Here is a 21,110-nt window from a genome sequence, read left to right as displayed (position 1 = left end):
TTAATGGGAAACATCCACTTGTGTCAGCTGATCAATAGACGGGGGTCAGAGGTCAGGCTTTAAGTAAATGAGTGAGAGGCTCCCGGGGGGGACTGAGGGACGAAAGAGAGGCCAGGGCCAGGGCAGAGGGGATGGGGAGGCTTAAAGCACCGACCACACTAGTCCATCAGAAAACTGACAAAAACATACAAGTACTGTATGAAGTCACAATCTGATTCTAACTGTGAAATTCGGCCATGACATTTGAAACATCCGAGCAACGAAACGCTTCCCTAGGTTTTAACTGGCTAAACGGACGAACAGGCTGTCAAAAGTTAAACTCCTCAGAACATTTTACATTTACATTTTTTTTTTTACAACCGGACATGTACAGGTGCGTATGTATATGTGTATGTGTATTATTTTTTTTTTACAACCAGACACGTACAAACATTTTACATTTACGGCATTCAGCAGACGCCGTTATCCAAAGCGACTTACAACAAATACATTTGTTTAAGTAAGTGAATCATCTATCCATCAGTCATCATAAGACAAAGTAATCAATGCAGACCCTTCTCATCTCCATTGTCCGTCAACAGATGAGGTCCATAGAGAAAACACTGGTTCAATCCATAATTGATGGTTATGTAACGGACTAGGGTGGCCGGGGTTTCGGCCCTCATATGAGTAGCTTAGCTGTTATTACTGACTCTAACGTCTATAGTAGGGATGCTGCATCTCTGCCCAGAGAGAGACAGAGAGGAGTTGAGGATAAAATAATAGTGGATCAGTCTGATGGGTTAATCAAATTCACCCCCTTCTTCCAGAGCTTTGATATGTAATACACACATTTTTTATTTTTTTTTTAAAGTGGCATTCCCTATATATATATACCAGACCACTGGACCAACCCAGGCCATGGTACTGGTACCAGACCACTAGATCACCCTAGGCCACGGTACTGATACCACACCACTGGACCACCCCAGGACATGGTACTGGTACCAGACCACTGGACCACCCCAGGCCATGATACCAGACCACTGGACCAACCCAGACCATGGTACTGGTACCAGACCACTGGACCACCCCAGGCCAAGGTACTGGTACCAGACCACTGGACCACCCCAATAGTTGTGGTTGTTAACGGGCAGATTGTACCTTTGAGCCGGGTGTCTCCACCAAACGCTCCACAGCCCCAGTTGCCCGTGGCGATCGCCGAGAGGTGCTTGCTGTTGGTGTTGTGCCGGAAGAATCCACAGTACGCCTGAGACACACACACACACACACACACACACACACACACACACACACACACACACACACACACACACACACACACACACACACAGAGTTATGGAAAATACATTCATAGAACTATTTTCAGGTTATACACTTTGTGTAACTACTGTGATTACATTTTCTCTTGCCACACCTCTAAAGTTCTATAGCCATTGTTCTGAGAAGCACTGTATGATTTACCATATGAACAGCGGTGATCTCTGAGGGAGTGGTGGGAGAGAGCAATAATGGGGGGACAGGCGCATCCTGCCGATAGGTGTGAAATGTTGAACGGCGATTAATCAGTACGAAAGCGCTGATTGATCAGTAAGAGAGTCTCCCCATTGTTCATTCTCTCCCGCCCTTTCTCACGTAAGCACAAGCCCATCAGCCGATAGCCTTGTAGGCGCCTGGCATTATGTTTAAACTGTATGAAAGACGAACCTTATCATTGTCTCGTCAGACTTGCGCTGAACTGACCCCCGGATCTACGCTGGGCTGCTGTTACGCTCTTGTCTCTTGTTTGCAAGCAATAAATACCGGACTCATATATTGTGGCTACTCAGGACTTGTTTCTTGATTCTTACCTCCGAAGAGCTAAAGTACAGAGTGGTAAATCCTAGACTTCCACCACAACACACACACACACACAAACACACACATTTAGATGTTTCAGACATATCATTACATGAGAGAAAAGAGTGAAAAGTGTATCCAACATGTAAGCCATATTCTATCCCTTAACATGACATAAGGTCCTTATCTCCGAGCTGTGTGGTATACAAATATCAATAAAGACCAAGCAGGGAGGCTTCATCTGTAGTTTCACTGAGGCTTTATTAGCTCAAGGCTTAACTCAACGGTGTTACTGTACAGATCACTGACTCTTTAATAATCAGCTCAGCTTCCCCCTCATGACATGAGTCAAGAGTTCACCTGACAGGTGCTGAATGCCTTGAATGAAACATTTATTGCACCGAGAGCATTTACCCACAGTGCCAAGGGTGTAAATACGCGCCCGTTCTCACAATGTTCTAGACTGCCGAGGGCGCATATGAGCGCCCTGTTTGCATTGTGAACTTTTCATCCAATCAAGACCGTGTTAGAAGGTAGGATATTTCTAAATGTGTAACGTACACAAGTCCATACATGGTTTAAAATGACCATATATGGTCAGTGTGTAACGTACAAGTCCATACGTGGTTTAAAATGACCATATATGGTCAGTGTGTAACGTACAAGTCCATACGTGGTTTAAAATGACCATATATGGTCAGTGTGTAACGTACCAGTCCATACGTGGTTTAAAATGACCATATATGGTCAGTGTGTAACGTACAAGTCCATACGTGGTTTAAAATGACCATATATGGTCAGTGTGTAACGTACCAGTCCATACGTGGTTTAAAATGACCATATATGGTCAGTGTGTAACGTACAAGTCCATACGTGGTTTAAAATGACCATATATGGTCAGTGTGTAACGTACCAGTCCATACGTGGTTTAAAATGACCATATATGGTCAGTGTGTAACGTACCAGTCCATATGTGGTTTAAAATGACCATATATGGTCAGTGTGTAACGTACCAGTCCATATATGTAATATATACCACTACATCAAAATATACACCCTCCTCTTCCTTTGATTAGAACAACATCAGGACAAAACTCAGGAAAAAGGACTACAAGTTTCAATGACGTCTAAGTATATTAAACACTTTCGTATTCCCAATTGTATGAAGCCACGAGATCGGAAATTCCTGTTAAATAGGAACATGAATGATTGATTGAGATGGTGTCCAAATGTCCCCTCTACAACAGCAGGTGTGGTGGGCTTTATGAAGTCATTTGTGACAGCAAGAGTACCCGGAGTGAAAGCAGTGATGTGGATGGATGACATCTTTAGACGGCCCTGTCAATCACAGTGCAGACGGTTGTCATTTATAGCCCATTCTAAATGGACGTACACACCACATCTCAGTTCATTCAATGCTCTTTGTTTAAAAAGGGGGAAATCTTTCAATTTAACAAGCAACAGGCAACAGTTTTCATTTCTCCATGGCTGACAGCTCTTTCCCAACAAAGAAAAAAGACATAGGGCCCTAAATTAACACCATCTTATGTATGGAGTTTTATGAACGATGGCTTATGCTGAAAGTGTTCTTTCTAAACCCATGAATCTAAATCTACATTTTTACACCAATTGGTTGTCAGTGGAGAATCGGATGTACCTGTTGTAACCATGGCCAGGTGGGAGGAAGAGAGGATATGAACTTCCACTACAGTGTTCTGGTGAATATTAAAAGAGCACCTGTGCCCTCACTGTACTGGACTGTAAGTTGCTTTGTGTCTGATACTGTGAGGTTCAGAATTAAATGGAGGAAGCAGAGGAGGCGGCTCAGAGGAAGAACGATAGCTGGATTTCCTGCGTGAGGATGTCCCTCCCGTTCTGCCTTTAGAACACGGAAGACGGTAAGGGACAGACGGTAAGATCTAAGGGCACAGACAGTAAGGGACAGACGGGGCACAGACGGTAAGGGCCAGACAGTAAGGGCACAGACGGTAAGGGCCAGACGGTAAGGCCACAGGCGGTGAGGGCACAGGCGGTAAGGGCCAGACGGTAAGGGCCAGACAGTAAGGGACAGGCGGTAAGGGGACAGGCAGTAAGGGACAGGTAGTAAGGGACAGGCGGTAAGGGTACAGGCAGTAGCCGGGAGGGTGTGAACATTCGTGAGTGGCTTCTCTACTCTAGTCTCACCTTGTTGAGTTCCCTGGTCATCTTCTCAGGGTGGAACTGCTCCAGGAAGTGTCTGTACTTCACAGCATCCAATGCCACGATCTCCGTACAACGCCTCTGCCACTCATCCCTGAGGGAGGGAAGGCGAGACAGAGAGAGAGATATAATATATAATGCTGGCGAAACTGGAGTGTATTGCGTACGGAATCACAAAAGATCCTTCCACATTTCCTTCCTTCGAGTGACCTTGATTATTCACTTTGTTTTTGTTTCAAATGAACCAATACGAACAGTAAGCAGTTCAGATGTATACCTGGGTATCTCATCCTTGTGACTCTCCTTCCACTTGTAAGTCTCGGCATAGCCTGCATATTTACTGTACTGCTCCGTTCCTGCAAGACAAGACCACAGAACAGACCGGGTTAGGCACGCCATCAGCAGGCACACTGGAAATCCATTCATTGTGCAGTCTAAAATGCATTCTTAAATTAAGTTAGGGAATCTCTCTCTCTCTTTCTTATTCCCTCTCTCCCTCCTCTCCCTCTGCCTCATTCTCTCTCTCTCTCTCCCTCTGCCTCATTCTCTCTCTCTCTCTCTCTCTCTCTCTCTCTCTCTGTCTCTCTCTCTGTCTCTCTGTGACTACAGTATCAGCATTTATTGGATTGACATGAATAAAGATCATTGATTAAAAAAGTAAACCAGCTTTCGGGTTTGAAATAGAAAGCTTTCAGCTCTAATTGGCAGGACCCAGAAAGACAAAAGTAATTCAACAGAGGGACGTAATACACTGAAGCTAAAAAATAAAAAGTATTCATAACGTTGAATTCCCTCCATAAACCTTTCTGATGTTAACCTAACTGTAACATTATAATGCATCCTCTTAGGTTAGTTTTTATATCAAGGAAATTCCCAAGGAGAGTAGAGTAATGTGCCTTAGCTTTGGGCCACAAAAGCACTATACGTCCCATAAAATCTGAACAAACAGCTAAGGTCACCACTCTAATCACATTTTCTGCTAAATGACTTACAACAGGACCAAGCCTCAGAATCTCACAAACGACTGTATTACATTTCATTATCGAGGAAGAGGACCTTTAACTCACCAACTGCCAAAGAGTTCCGGAACACTCACCACCCACAGTGCCAAGTGTTCTACGTGGTGTTTACCTAGCAACAACACTGATTGGCTACAAAATGAAGCATGTCACCCGTGGCGACTTTATTCATCCTCTGCACTGAATGAGTTAAAACAGCCCCAGTACCAGTACCAGCTATTACAGAGACCATTACAGAGATACCGTAGCCAAAGATATACAGTAGGGGAATCTACAGAGAGACCCTGGGGCATATAGGAATACACTATATAGGAGTACAGTATGAGAAAAGGGGGGCACGCGCACACACACACACACACACACACACACACACACACACACACACGGCATTCAACAACTATTTAGACAACACTTCAATCCAACACTGGTGAAGCTTCTCTAATGGTCAAGCCTCTCAAGTCGATGATGACGTCAGAAATAGGATGATGTCACACGCCAGTTTGGATCTACCACGACACACTGAGGGTCTTCAAGGTCAACAGCGTGATCGTCAACGATGGTTTCTGCCAACCATGCCAAAAAAACACTCTAGCTAACAGCCCTCTCACCAGTGCACCAAGAACGCATACACACACATCTTTCTAAATCCATGAATTTAAATCTACATTTGTACACCAATTGGTTGTCAGTGGAGTATCAGATGTGCCTGTGTACCTGGACTGTAAGTTGCTTTGTTTAAAAGTGTCTGACACTGTGAGGTTTCAGAATTAAATGGAGGAAGCTCTTGTCAACAACACGTACTGTGAGACAACTAGGACTCCTCTCTCTATTCACAGCCACGACTGAGCAGGCAGAAAGAGAACCGCCCCTAAAGACCAAAGAGCCCCGGCTCCTATCCAGCTGTCCGATGCCTCAGAGCCCTCTTACACAACACAGCCTCGCGGCTCTGAAAGTCAACATGGGAGACTTCCTGTTCCTGTATCTCCCCCTCTATCAGCAGCACACATCTCCGCCTTCACCTTGATCTGATTTACGTTGGTGACCGCCCCCGATGGCGTCCAGACGCACGGCCATCACCTGATTACACCTCGTCCCTCTGCCTCTCCCCCAGAATGCCTGAAATTGTTCCGTGCTCTTGCAGGATGGCGTGATGCACTACCCCATGCATTACAGGCCCTGCTTCAGGACGCATTTATGACGGGAATGTGATTAGCTAGGCTGGAGAGATGATATAGTGTATGTATGTATGTGTGTGTGTGTGTGTGTGTGTGTGTGTGTGTGTGTGTGTGTAAGTGTGTGTGTGCGTGCGTGCGTGTGTATGAGCGTGTGTGTGTGTGTATGCGTGTGTGTGTGTGTGTGTGTGTGTGTATGTGTGGAAGTACAGAGACTTGGGTAAAAGCACAGAGACAGTGGGCGGGTAATGAATATTCTGCTGTTTTAATAAATCCATGAAGCCATGGCTGGCCCATTCCATTAGCAGGGCTGTGTTATAAATTCATCTCTGTCCAGACGTAATAACGTTAAGTGGAGGGGAGGAGGGGAGGACGGAGGGAGGGAGGGAGGGAGGGACGAAGGAATAAATGGAGGGAGGACAGGAAAAGGGACGATGACTAAGAGCTGAAGGTGACTCTGAAGGGACACGTGTCGCCACAGAAAGGCTCCACCCAAAAACTCCTCCCTTCCTCCATTCTCTTCCTTGGAGAGTATTCTTGGCTGGATAGGGTAGGGAATAGGGTATTCTAGGCTGGGTAGGGTAGGGGATAGGTTATTCTTGGCTGGGTAGGGTAGGGAATAGGGTATTCTAGGCTGGGTAGGGTAGGGGATAGGTTATTCTTGGCTGGGTAGGGTAGGGAATAGGGTATTCTAGGCTGGGTAGGGTAGGGGATAGGGTATTCTTGGCTGGGTAGGGTAGGGAATAGGGTATTCTAGGCTGGGTAGGGTAGGGGATAGGGTATTCTTGGCTGGGTAGGGTAGGGTAGGGGATAGGGTATTCTTGGCTGGGTAGGGGATAGGGTATTCTTGGCTGGGTAGGGGATAGGGTAGGGGATAGGGTATTCTTGGCTGGGTAGGGTAAGGTAGGGGATAGGGTATTCTTGACTGGGTAAAGTAGGGTAGGGGATAGGGTATTCTTGGCTGAGTAGGGTAGGGTAGGGGATAGGGTATTCTTGGCTGGGTAGGGGATAGGGTAGGGGATAGGGTATTCTTGGCTGGGTAGGGGATAGGGTAGGGGATAGGGTATTCTTGGCTGGGTAGGGTAGGGTAGGGGATAGGGTATTCTTGGCTGGGTAGGGGATAGGGTAGGGGATAGGGTATTCTTGGCTGGGTAGGGTAGGGCAGGGGATAGAGTATTCTTGGCTGGGTAGGGTAGGGCAGGGGATAGAGTATTCTTGGCTGGGTAGGGTAGGGCAGGGGATAGAGTATTCTTGGCTGGGTAGGGTAGGGCAGGGGATAGAGTATTCTTGGCTGGGTAGGGTAGGGCAGGGGATAGAGTATTCTTGGCTGGGTAGGGTAGGGCAGGGGATAGAGTATTCTTGGCTGGGTAGGGTAGGGCAGGGGATAGAGTATTCTTGGCTGGGTAGGGTAGGGCAGGGGATAGAGTATTCTTGGCTGGGTAGGGTAGGGCAGGGGATAGAGTATTCTTGGCTGGGTAGGGTCGGGCAGGGGATAGAGTATTCTTGGCTGGGTAGGGTAGGGCAGGGGATAGAGTATTCTTGGCTGGGTAGGGTCGGGCAGGGGATAGAGTATTCTTGGCTGGGTAGGGGATAGGGTAAGATATTGGCTGGCTGAAGGGTTGATAAATGTGTATAAATGTGTTTGTGTGTGTGTGTGTGTGTGTGTGTGTGTTGATAAAGGACAGTCTTGTCAAAGCAGACACTCAGTGTGGGCAGGGGCCTCTCTTTCTTTCTCTCCCTCTCTGTCTCTCAGTTTCTCCCTCTCTCTCCGTCCACAGCCAGTCTGCTCATGTCTGCATTAGCACCGTGGAGACAGGAGAGGGAAGGGTCTATGAGAGACCACTAGACCATGCAACCCCTCCGCCGCTCAGACTCCTCCTGCCCACTTTCTCCTGCCCACATGCAATTTGCCTTCTCTACTTGTCACTGCTTCGAAGAACTCCCCAGCAACAAGGGAGTCCCCAGCAACTCCCCAGCAATCCACTGCATTCATACGCAAAGTATCAGTGAAACAGTTTTTATTTGACTCTTGTTATGGAAAATACATTCATAGAACTATTTTCAGGTTATACACTTTCATATGACTGATACAACTTGTGTAACTACTGTGATTACATGTTCTCTTGCCACACCTCTAAAGTTCTATAGCCATTGTTCTGAGAAGCACTGTATGATTTACCATATGAACAGCTGTGATTTCGGAGGGAGTGGTGAGAGAGCGCAGTAATGGGGGAACAGACATATCTTGCCGCTAGGTGTGAAATGTTGAACGCCGATTGATCAGGAAGAAAGTCTCCCCATTGTTCATTCTCTCCCGCCTTCTCTCATGTAAACACAAGCCCATCAGCCGATAGCCTTGGCGGCGCCTACCATTATGTTTAAACTGTATAAAAGACAACTCTGATAATCGTCTCGTCAGACTTGCGCTGAACTGACCCCCGGATCTACGCTGGGCTGCTGTTACGCTCTTGTCTCTTGTTTGCAAGCAATAAATACCGGACTCAGATATTGTGGCTACTCAGGATTTGTTTCTTGATTCTTACCTCCGAAGAGCTAAAGTACAGAGTGGTAAATCCTAGACTTCCACCACACTCTCTCTCCATGAAGTTGTACTACCTGGGATGGACTCACAGGCCATGTAACCAGAAAGATAGAGAGATAGAGAGAGAGACACACACAGAGAGAGAGAGAGAGACAGAGAGAGAGGGGGGGGGGGAGAGAGAGAGAGAGGGGGGGGGGAGTGGAAAGAGATCGAGGGAGGGAGGGAGGGAAGGAAAAAAAAGGGGGGGGGGAACCAAGAGAGATATAATACATAATAGTGGCAATACTGGGGATGGAAATGACAATGAACCAGTTGTACATAGAGTGATTGACAAACACTCCTCCTCTCATTCCCGCCCAATGGAAGAGGTCCTGTATGTGTCGTATGTGTCATCTGAGTCATCTGAGTCATTTGAGTCGAGGTGTACCATTGAGAAGTGGGTAAATGGTCAATGTGAGATAGAGTAGCTAGATTGATGTGTTTAGTATGGCCAGACATGAGCCAGTAACTCACCAGCAAGGATATACACAGAGGCACACTAGCTAAATCAACCATGCATGAGCACGCGAACGATGTACGTGCACCATGTACACACGCACGCACGCACCCACACACACTATAAACACACCCATGTATGCACACATGAACGTACACACACACACACACACACACACACACACACACACACACACACACACACACACACACGCGCGCGCGCGCGGAGGAGTAAGGGAGGGAGGGTCACTTTAACAGGTTGACTCAAGCACAGTGAGTTTGGAGGGTGAAAAATAGGGCAATTCTGCAGGCGAGAAATGAGGGATAACAAGGCAGGCCCGAGTGAATCAATGTCATGGATTTACCTTCAGATTGGATGGAGGGAGAGAGAGAAAAAAAAAAAATGAATGGAGGCCAATGAATACATAGGCTTCAGTGAGCAGGGGAGAATAACTAACGGGGAGGAAGATGGGAGGGGGTGATTCACGTCTTCTAAACAGCACTAGACACTGCGGTCATTACCGCTGGACTATGAGGAAGGGAGGGAGAAAGCCAGAATGACATCCAATCCTATTCACTCGTAATCATCATTTCGATTTTATCTTTTGGGATTTTCAGAGGGATGAGAGCAGTACGGTGTACTGCTGATGTGAAATTGTGTAAATTGCGCTAATCTGAGGGCAGTGTACACCAGCCAATATAAATCAATGTCCAGACTCAGGACGCTTGTGTGTGTGTGTGTGTGTGTGTGTGTGTGTGTGTGTGTGTGTGTGTGTGTGTGTGAGTGTAGTGTCTGATTGAGTATGTGTGTGTGTGTGTGTGTGTGTGTGTGTGTGTGTGTGTGTGTATGTGTGTGTGTGTGTGTGTGTTGTCTGATTGAGAGTGTGTGTCTTTAGGAGAGCAGGTGTTTCTCCTGGTCTGTCTGTGTGAGGAGTCAGCTATTGTACATCAACCATACAGATGAGGGGAGGACAGAGGGACAGAAGGGGAGGAGGGGACAAACAGAGAGAGAGAGAGAGAGAGAGGGAGAGACTGAGAGAGAGAGAGAGAGGGAGAGAATGAGAGGGCATACACACTGCCACCAACCCAACAAGAGGGGTCAACCAGATTGAACATTTGCATTTGAACATTGTGGGGTGAAGGTTTGTCCCTTTTCTCTGTCTGACCTCAAAACAGAGCATATGTGTGTGTGTGTGTGTGTGTGTGTGTGTGTGTGCGTGCGTGCGGTGTGTGTGTGTATGCGTGTGTGCGTGCGTGGTGCACGTACGTGTGTACGTGCATGTGTGTGTGTGCACATGTGTGTGTGTGTGTGGGTGTGGGGTGTGTGTGTGTGTGTTACCTGTGATGATGAGGCACTCGTTGTGGTCCAGGGCTTCAGTAAAGAGGCGAGAGACAATGAGTTCAGTATTGATGAGGAATCTGATCTCCTCCTGCACCAGCCCCAGCCCCGTCACTCCTCCGCCTACCAGCCTGTTAGCAAAGTCCACCTGGAACCACACACACACACACACACACACACACACACACACACACACACACACACACACACACACACACACACACACACACACACACACTTTTGAGTACAATACAATATAAGACCATCACAGAAAAACATGTGCAGAAATACCACATTCCAACTGATTGACTCACTGACTGATGGGCAAATAAAATGGTTTTGGTTTCTTTGGTGTAGGAATCTCCTCTTTGACAGCTGAAGTGTCTTTAGAGGGGATGTGAGCTGGGAGAGCATTGATGGGGCCGCTCAGCTGTCTGACTCATTGATTGACCCTTTGTTTGCAGTGTAGTCTACACAGAGGAACACAGGAGCCTATACTGTAAGATACTGCTAGCTCGCAGTATCAATATTAACCTACAATGTAGAAAAAATAAGTAGTAGTAAAAATAAAGAAAAACCATTGAATGAGAAGGTGTGTCCAACCTTTTGACTGGTACTACAGATATATTGCACTGTATATAGTAAATCCCTAGCTGCACACTCAGCTCAGCTGCAGGGCTAGGTGGCTAACTCAACTCCAGTCTGAATGAATAACTCCGTTAGCTTGTCTTCATTAGCTGCCATCCACGGTGGTCATCTAACACAGATGAATGTCTCAGCACCACAGTACACTGGTTCCTGCTTAGGGATGCATAATCTAATCAGCTTGTTATTATACTGTTGCAAAGCCAAACATATGAATCTATACAAAACATTTTAAAAAGCAAAGTGTTTTAAATTAAGGACAGACATCCTATAGGGCATGTTACTCATTTGGTAGAGCATGGCGCTAACAACTCTTAGGTTGTGGGTTTGATTCCCTTTGGGACCATATATACTGAAATGTATGCACTCACTGCAATGTAAGTCGCTTTGGATAAAAGCATCAGCTAAATGGCGTATGTTATTATATTATTACTGCAGTGAAGTCAAGTGGTGTATTCTTTGTCTCCTTGGAACTACTACTGTAAGATTCCAAGGGCTGACATAAAACAGTGGGTTATAATTATCACAAAGTACAACTATGAATCCATCCACCTGGACTCCAAATGTATACGATCTTTATATGCACTTAAAAACATAGTTTGATTTGTTGTGACGCTTGTTTTTAGACTGTGAGAGAGAGAGAGAGGGGCAGTCCATGGCTATCCACTCTGTGTGATGCTGTCTACCAGGCAGTCAGGGTCCAGGGTCCTGCTCACTGGCCCAAAGCCGAGACGGTCTGAGCTGCCAGCTCATCTAACTCCTCTCATCTGAACTGTGTGTGTGTGTGTGTGTGTGTGTGTGTGTGTGTGTGAAATGTATGTGTGTGTGTGTGTGTGTGAGAGAGACGTTTATGTGTGTGTGATGTTTATATGTGTGTGATGTTTATATGTGTGTGTGTGTGTGTGTGTGTGTGTGTGTGTGTAGACCCCACTCGTAACCCCCTCTTCAATCCACACTGCTCATCTCCTGACCCCCCCCCCCCCCGCCCAATCACTGTCTCACCCCCTCACCCCTCAATCAGCCCTCTGACAGAATGACAGCCCAGTCCACCCAATCAAAACTCCAGCACCCACAATCCTGCTAAGGCAGCCGTCAATCTGCCTGCAGGACCCCTGGCCCGTAGGACGGCCCCAGTGAGACATCTCACACACACCGCCCCCCGCCCCCCCCACCACCCGCAACCTTCCCCCAGGGGCCTCTCCGCCTCTCCTCCTGACCCCTTCGAGCCACTCATGTGTAAACATCAGCTGTCAGACAGGGAGGGGGGAGAGAGAGGGGAGAGGGAGGGGTGCCGAGGTGAAGCAAAACAGACAGACAGGAAGACAGGAAAATATACATAGAGATTCACAGACAAACAAACTCAACAGACACGCTCAAAGTTGGGGTGTGTCGGGGTGAGGGCAGAGAGAATGAATGTCAAATGGAGAAGCTATTTAAATCAGTTTCATCAGTCAGGAGCAGCTCGTGAGAACACCTACTGCAGGTCACAGAGAGAAATGAATCCCAACTGTCACCTTTAACTCACCAACTAAAAAGAGTTCCAGAACACTCACCACCCAGAGTGCCAAGTGTTCTAAGTGGTGTTTACCTAGCAACAACACTTTGATTGGCTACAAAATGAAGCATCTTCATTTGGGCATTTTTGGGTGAATAAAGTCACCCTTGGTACTCTAGGATGTTGACAATCCGGGTGACTTTATTCACCCTCGGCACTGAATGAGTTAACAGAAGTATTTGGACTGAAACCAGGTGCGTTGATTCTCTGGCCAAGTATGACATGACATGATACGATCATTGAAGAGCCAGGAGGAAAAAGAGTACCAACAGTCCCCTGTAGTCCCCCGTAGTCCCCTGTAGCACCCCTGTAGTCCCCTGTAGCACCCCCGTAGTCTCCTGTAGTCCCTGTAGCACCCCTGTAGTCCCCTGTAGCACTCCCGTAGTCTCCTGCAGTCCCCTGTAGCACCCCCGTAGCCCCCTGTAGTCCCTGTAGCACCCCTGTAGTCCCCCGTAGCACCCCTGTAGTCCCCCGTAGCCCCCTGTAGTCCCCCTGTAGTCCCCTGTAGCACTCCCGTAGTCTCCTGCAGTCCCCTGTAGCACCCCCGTAGCCCCCTGTAGTCCCTGTAGCACCCCTGTAGTCCCCCGTAGCACCCCTGTAGTCCCCCGTAGCACCCCTGTAGTCCCCCTGTAGTCCCCGGTAGTCTCCTGTAGTCTCCTGCAGTCCCCTGTAGCACCCCCGTAGTCCCCTGTAGTCCCCCGTAGCCCCCTGTAGTCCCTGTAGCACCCCTGTAGTCCCCTGTAGCACTCCCGTAGTCTCCTGCAGTCCCCTGTAGCACCCCCGTAGCCCCCTGTAGTCCCTGTAGCACCCCTGTAGTCCCCCGTAGCACCCCTGTAGTCCCCCGTAGCACCCCTGTAGTCCCCCGTAGCCCCCTGTAGTCCCCCTGTAGTCCCCAGTAGTCTCCTGTAGTCCCCTGTAGCACCCCCGTAGTCCCCTGTAGCACCCTGTAGTCAGAAGATAATTATCTGTATGTGTTGAGATTCCCACGGCATTCCCACCTGCAGCATCCCGTATCCGTCATCTTCGATCGTCCCCTTACAGGTGATGTGGAGCCGCGTCAGCTGAGTCTGGGAGCTAACGGAAAGGGAAATTAACACACTATTCGCAGGACGCAGAACACAAGAAGCAGGTCAAAATGTCAGTCTCTCTCTGCCCCCCCCCCTCAAAAATGAGAATCCAGTGTACCAGAAGTATATGATTCAAGTTAGGTACTGCTTTGAATCCAGAAAAACCCAGAAAAAGAAAGATGAGAATCTGAGCCAGACTGGTATACAGAAATGGGCATTTGGGTAATGATCACTGGTATCTGAGCCATCGGGCCCTGATTTACATGTGCAAAAAATGTGTTTTGAATACAGTGTCGAACATTTCCATGATATGCAATACATTTTCAGAACGTTTACAAAAACTCTGATGGAGTAATCAGTTTTCTCAAAACCGTTGTTACAATTAAAATCATGCTGTCGAAGTAAGGTATTTTTGGACTATTTGCTGAATCAAATTGGGGCCCATAAAGTATCTGACCTCAAGTATCTGAGGTTATTGGGTCTGACCTAAAATATCTGAGGTTATTGGGTCTGACCTCAAGTATCTGAGGTTACTGGGTCTGACCTCAAGTATCTGAGGTTATTGGGTCTGACCTAAAATATCTGAGGTTATTGGGTCTGACCTCAAGTATCTGAGGTTATTGGGTCTGACCTCAAGTATCTGAGGTCATTGGGTCTGACCTCAAGTATCTGAGGTTATTGGGTCTGACCTCAAGTATCTGAGGTTATTGAGTCTGACCTCAAGTATCTGAGGTTATTGGGTCTGACCTCAAGTATCTGAGGTTATAGGGTCTGACCTCAAGTATCTGAGGTTATTGGGTCTGACCTCAAATATCTGAGGTTATTGGGTCTGACCTAAAATATCTGAGGTTATTGGGTCTGACCTCAAGTATCTGAGGTTATTGGGTCTGACCTCAAGTATCTGAGGTTATTGAGTCTGACCTCAAGTATCTGAGGTTATTGGGTCTGACCTCAAGTATCTGAGGTTATAGGGTCTGACCTCAAGTATCTGAGGTTATTGCAAATATGTCCACTTTTAGAAGAAGAATTGTTCTCTTTCTGCAGTGAAAAATAAAGGAAGGTTATTCAACTTGACGTGTGTCCCTAAAAAAATATTTGTAAGAGAAACATTTTTTACCCAATTCTCCTGAGGCAGAATGCACTGCCCTTAAAAGCACTGATGTGTGTGTGTGTGTGTGTGTGTGTGTGTGAGAGAGAGTGAGAGAGTGCAGTACCTTTCCCAGTTTGGAGGGTTGTTCAGACTTTGCCTTGTGAATGTCACAAGACCTGTAGGCCCTAGGGGGAGAGAGAGAGAAAATAGTATCATATCATATACTGTAATACTGTACAATACATCATAGACCAGAGCAGAATGAAGGGTTATTCATTAATTGGAGAGAGTATAGTACACACAGTAGGAATGGTATACAGTAGCGAATGCACACTGATGCTTACTGGACTGTGAGACCCTCCTGAAGTAGCACAGCAGAGTTTTCAATTTCTCAATCTTCCTCGGATTAGAGCCTTCAAATAACCTGAAATAATTAGCAGATTGACTGTGTCATTCATTATATGATACAAAAGTTCTTAAAAAAATACAATACTGTATACAGAATGATTGGGACAAATTCCTTTTCATTTATGTTCGGTGATTTTTCAATAAATTGGAAAAATCTGACTACAAGGGTATACTGTATGCTCCAATAGTCAGCAGCTCAACTGTGTGTGTTCTTTACATTGAATCGTACTTTGGAATTTGAATTGAATGAGTTTCAAACACTTCCTGAATTGAAATGGAATTGAAAAGGAATTCCCCCCCAACCCTGGTATCATCTATTTATCCCTAACAGGTTCAGGGGCTGATGTGATAAACCTGAAGCAGGCGTTTTAACCAACGTACTGTACGCCCCCTGCCTGGTCACTCTGCCACTGGGGAGGCGCAACACACCACTCCCTCCCTCCCTCCCTCCCTCCCTCATGCTTGGGAATGTGAGTGAAGTCAAGCCTTCAGTCTAATGTGATTTCTATCCCATCCTTCTATCTATCTCCTTCCCTCTATCTCTCTCCCTCCTCCTCCCTCCTCCTCTTCCCTATATCTCCCTTAACAATGTTACTGCCCCAGGCCCCCTGTCTCTACTCCTGAGTGCCCCAACATAAAGACCACAGGCTTGGGGAGATGGAGGGAGGGAGGGAGGGAGGGAGGGAGGGAGGGAGGGGGAGAGAGAGAGAGAGAGAGAGGGAGAGAGAGAGAGAGAGGGGGAGAGGGTGAGGGAGAGAGAGAGGGAGAGAGAGAGAGAAAGAGAAAGAGAGAGAGGGAGAAACTGCTAAAACCAGCCACATACTGGTGCCATTAAAAACCAGCCCATTAAAAACCAGCCCAGCCCCATTTCTAATCATAGTCCAGCATTCATCCCTCCTTTCCTCCACCTTCCACCACAGAGGGAGGGAGAAGAAAAACAGGGGGAACAAATGAAATGAAAAAAAGAAATGCTGATGCACTAAAAGCCCTTCAGGGAGAAAGAGAAAAAGCTCATTTATGAAAGTCGACCCCTGCATGTAAGCTTAGTTTTTTTTTTTCTCTCTCTCCCTCTCTCTCTCCCTCCCTCCATCCATCCCTCTCCCCTCTTAGCTGCTGAAGCCAATTTGGTGTAATGTACCCCAGAAGGCAACTTGTCTCAGACACGAGACATCAGCTACAAGAGGAGGGTTAGTCTTAGATTACAGCTACGAATCACTGCTCTATGGATAGGCTGACAAACTTACACAACATACAAATTAATAGGTCAGCCAATAAATTACTACAAAACAAGAGACTGAAATATGCTGTTAACTATCTATCCGTCTCTCGCAATCAAGTAGATTAAGAGTCCGTCCGCCCGCCCCCCCCTTTTTTGCTGTCAAAGATGTGAAACAAGCCACAGTACCACTTTCTAACCATCATCTATTTAAATCATGTAAGTAATGGGAAGAAATCTGAGCCAGTGTCTTTTTCCATTGGTTACAACAAACCACAACCTCGTTCGTGGTCTTCGTTAACTCATTAACTCATTCAAGAATGCCACGGGTGACTTTATTCACAAAAAAATGCATAAATTAGCCAATCAGAATATTGTCGCTAGGTAAACACCACATCGAACACTTGGCCCTCTAGGTGGTGAGTGTTCCGGAGCTCTTTGGCAGTTGGTGAGGTAACCCCAGCTGATTAGTAGACTGCTTCCCTACAGTATGCCATTCTCCTCTGACTGAGGAAAACACAACCCTAAGATCTTCTCCCACCCTCCCTGCATCCCTCCATCCCTCCATCTATCCATCCCTCCATCCATCCCTCCACAGAGGACAACCTTGACAGTTGTGCCAAAACAGCAATCGGCAGATTGCCTTCTGCACGTCTCTGCTTGGCCCAGGCTAGAACGCTACTGATGCCAATAAGCAAAGTGACGAGTGGACATTCAATTAGGGGGGAGGGGGGGGGGGGGGCAATAGCGATCACAGCCTATATTAGCCGCAGGTCGTCTCTGCATGCCTTCTCAGAAATACTCAAACTCTGTTTTTTTTGGGGGGGTTTTTCTATCGGTGGCTTCAGGCGAGAAATGCTGATGGTTTAAGACAGAGCTGAGGAGGCCCGGCCTGCGTTGTAGGAGCACCTCTGTCCGGATCAACGCTAACGTTATTACGCAGGCCTCTCCACTCAGGCTGGCACTGATAGCTGATGCAGGGGGAGATACAGAGTGGCCGGGGACGACGACGACGACAACAGATCCAAGGCCGCTGGTTTGGCAAAGTGGGGTTAAGGTGAAGATAAGGAATAACGAAGATGAAGAAAACAACAGTGTGCTATGGGTCTAAAGTGAGCCGCTGTAATCAGAGAGACAATCCACATACCGTAACAATCTGCCAAAAGATCGCCTTGTGGAAGGGGCATTTTGATAAGAGCAATGTCTGAGAGAGAAGCGGGACGCAACTTAGTTGGCAGTCAGTCTGAAACGTACCCATATGTACAGGCTATGATACGAGACCCACAAACAAGGCAACATCATTACACCACTAACAGGGTGTACAGTAGCAGGGGGTCTAACAGGGTGTACAGTAGCAGGGGGTCTAACAGGGTGTACAGTAGCAGGGGGTCTAACAGGGTGTACAGTAGCAGGGGGTCTAACAGGGTGTACAGTAGCAGGGGGGTCTAACAGGGTGTACAGTAGCAGGGGGTCTAACAGGGTGTACAGTAGCAGGGGGTCTAACAGGGTGTACAGTAGCAGGGGGTCTAACAGGGTGTACAGTAGCAGGGGGTCTAACAGGGTGTACAGTAGCAGGGGGTCTAACAGGGTGTATAGTAGCAGGGGGTCTAACAGGGTGTACAGTAGCAGGGGGGTCTAACAGGGTGTACAGTAGCAGGGGGTCTAACAGGGTGTACAGTAGCAGGGGGTCTAACAGGGTGTACAGTAGCAGGGGGTCTAACAGGGTGTACAGTAGTAGGGGGTCTAACAGGGTGTACAGTAGCAGGGGGGTCTAACAGGGTGTACAGTAGCAGGGGGTCTAACAGGGTGTACAGTAGCAGGGGGTCTAACAGGGTGTACAGTAGCAGGGGGTCTAACAGGGTGTACAGTAGCAGGGGGTCTAACAGGGTGTACAGTAGCAGGGGGTCTAACAGGGTGTACAGTAGCAGGGGGGTCTAACAGGGTGTACAGTAGCAGGAGGTCTAACAGGGTGTACAGTAGCAGGGGGTCTAACAGGGTGTACAGTAGTAGGGGGTCTTGGAAGAAATGGAGGTCAATTCAATCGAGACGAGAACTGGCCAATGTACAGTTGTGAGTTTACGGTCTGTGTGTGTGTGTGTGTGTGTGTGTGTGTGTGTGTGTGTGTGTGTGTGTGTGTGTCTGTGTCTGTGTGTGCGTGTGCGTCTGTGTGTGTGTGTATGTCTGTGTCTGTGTGTGCGTGTGTGTGTGTGTGGGCAGCGGTGGTAACAAATGGAGCCTTAACTCTGTTTACAACCTTGTAAATTCACTTACTCACCATAATCAGCACGGTCCAAATTCTGTTACAGAGACGTTATTTTCCAAATATTCTAACTCAATTCAATTAGGTGTCTGTTAAGAGGCATCATACTAAGGCCCTGGAGAGCCAGGAGAAATAATCTGAAAATCAAATCCACACACCCCCCCACACCTATGATTGAGAAGCCATAATCTGATAGAACACATGCTTCATCTCCATGATGGAGAAAGATTCCAGAACACTGAGAATCATCTGGCAACTAGAATCAGAACCCTGCAGAGAACTGAACCACAAAACATTCTCGTCCCACGCAGTGCAGTAGTGTATGCTTCCAAATACCCTGAAGTCTTCCATAGGTCTCATCAGAGCACCATTAGGGACCAAACGTATATTGCAAAAACACATTAATGACCGTATTGTACGTATATTGCAATGTGCAGATTATGCACATTTTCCTGATGAACACTTCTGGCACACTTGCTACATAAAGCCTTTGGATGAGTGTGTGTGTGTGTGTGTGTGTGTGTGTGTGTGTGTGAGTGTGTGTGTGTGTGTGTGTGTGTGTGTGTGTGTGTGTGTGTGTGAGTGTGTGTGTGTGTGTGTGTTTTCATAAAGTGACAGGTAAAAATGAAGACAGGAGAGACAGGAAGGAGATGGATAGCTGTGCACTTCAGAACAGCCAGTCTATCACAACACTCATTTGTTTCAATTAGGGCTCTATGATGTCACTACCTCCAACAGACCAACGGTCTGAGTGGAATGGAACACTCCAATGGAACACTCCTCCATTGTGACATACACACATACAACACTGCACATGCTAACAGAGGAGTGAAGGTTCTGTGAATACATAACTGAATGATAACTGGATGATAACTGGATGATAGCCATAACTGACTGTACTGCCTATGTTATCTGTTTCATTGAATAAATACAAAACCTTACAGGGTGATTTTAAGAGAAACTTAAAATACTTGCGCATTTTCCTGCACCCTCGCTGTGCCTATTGAGGAGCTATTTTCGAAAGATGTTACTATGCTGAGCACAAGAAGAGGCAGACACTCCTTATTCAAATAACTTGTGCGCCTCACTCATATCGTTTTATCATGGACTGTGACTTGTAAAGGGGGAAATCCAGGCCAGAAAACTTCACCTCAAACGAAATCACTCATTTGCTAGACTCAACTTATAAATAAAGATTTACTTGGGGAAAATGAGTGCCAACTCAATAAATACTACATAAAAAGGTCCCTGATTTAAAAGGAAGAGCTAAAGATAAACATTCAAAGATACGCTCCCTTGGAAGTGGCATCGGTGAGGAGCCGAAGGCGAGTGAAACCCTGGACGAATCTGAGGAAAAGGCTTTACAACTGGTGAACCAAGCGGCCAGCGGCTGTCTGGGTATGGAGGGGTAACTCACATTATATTTAACATCATATGGTTTGGACTGTTCATGGGCTGTTCATGGGCTGTTCATGGGCTGTTCATACCCTTTAGTTGATTGTTAGCTTAATATTAGTTTTGTTGTTTTGTTTTTAAGATGAACCCTTGTTGTAAGAGCTGTTGGGAAAATTTCCTATGGAGCTGGTTAAGGAAATACCAAATGGAAATGCACAACTATTTTTTCCCAGGGTTTTCAGGGCAGTAGTGCCCCCTTATGGAGACATGTTTGTTACCTTTGTATTACCTCCTCTGAATTGTGTGATCATTTATCCCTTCGGTTGGCTGGGTTAAAACCTACTTGACATACAGTGCTGGGGGTAACAGCAAGTCCTTGTCACCCCTACTTGCATTAATTTATGAGATGCTTGTGGTCCTTTACACAGAAGCAAGCCTGTAAACATGACAGGTGAATAGAGTGCATGTAGGAGGGTTATAATTTTCTAGGACCGTCTAAAACCTGTCATGAAATGAGCTCATATGGGAGCAGACAGAAACAAAATGGTTCTAATGTTGAGTCATTTCACCCCTGCTCCTGTGTGACAGTCCATTGAATTCCTCTCATTTGTCACCTAAGAGCGTATGAAATACGGGCATTACCATGAACCTAGTCTCACAGAGCCAGATGCGTGCACCTCCGACATACCGTCACGAACCAACTGAGGATCAATACAGTATCTGTGTCTGCCACAGCGAGTCTTCCCTCACCGCTAAAGCCAACAGGTTGGGGGACAGTGGGAATGAATGGAGATTCTAAAGCAATACTCAAACTACACTGGTAGACAACAAATGAGGTACGGGTTTCTAAGGCATGTGAACTGAGCTCG

At 46.9% G+C, this 21,110-nt stretch overlaps 1 protein-coding gene across 1 annotated transcript in view; it reads right to left on the bottom strand.

Annotated features, from left to right (window-relative positions):
* Window positions 1-21,110, bottom strand: part of parga (poly (ADP-ribose) glycohydrolase a) — a 45,849-nt gene that overhangs the window by 9,283 nt on the left and 15,456 nt on the right. Inside the window, exons 11-17 of the mRNA XM_083694777.1 lie at window positions 15,307-15,386; window positions 15,087-15,147; window positions 13,804-13,879; window positions 10,606-10,753; window positions 4,316-4,394; window positions 4,024-4,132; window positions 1,144-1,249 (exon numbers count right to left, since the gene is read on the bottom strand). Coding sequence (XP_083550903.1) covers window positions 1,144-1,249; window positions 4,024-4,132; window positions 4,316-4,394; window positions 10,606-10,753; window positions 13,804-13,879; window positions 15,087-15,147; window positions 15,307-15,386 — 659 coding nt within the window. The remainder of the gene's footprint in view (window positions 1-1,143; window positions 1,250-4,023; window positions 4,133-4,315; window positions 4,395-10,605; window positions 10,754-13,803; window positions 13,880-15,086; window positions 15,148-15,306; window positions 15,387-21,110) is intronic.

This window comes from Argentina silus (assembly GCF_951799395.1).
Source record: "Argentina silus genome assembly, chromosome: X".
Classification (NCBI taxonomy): domain Eukaryota; kingdom Metazoa; phylum Chordata; class Actinopteri; order Argentiniformes; family Argentinidae; genus Argentina; species Argentina silus.
The sequence above is the reverse complement of the archived record's forward strand: the minus strand, read 5'-3'. Positions and strand labels throughout refer to the sequence as shown.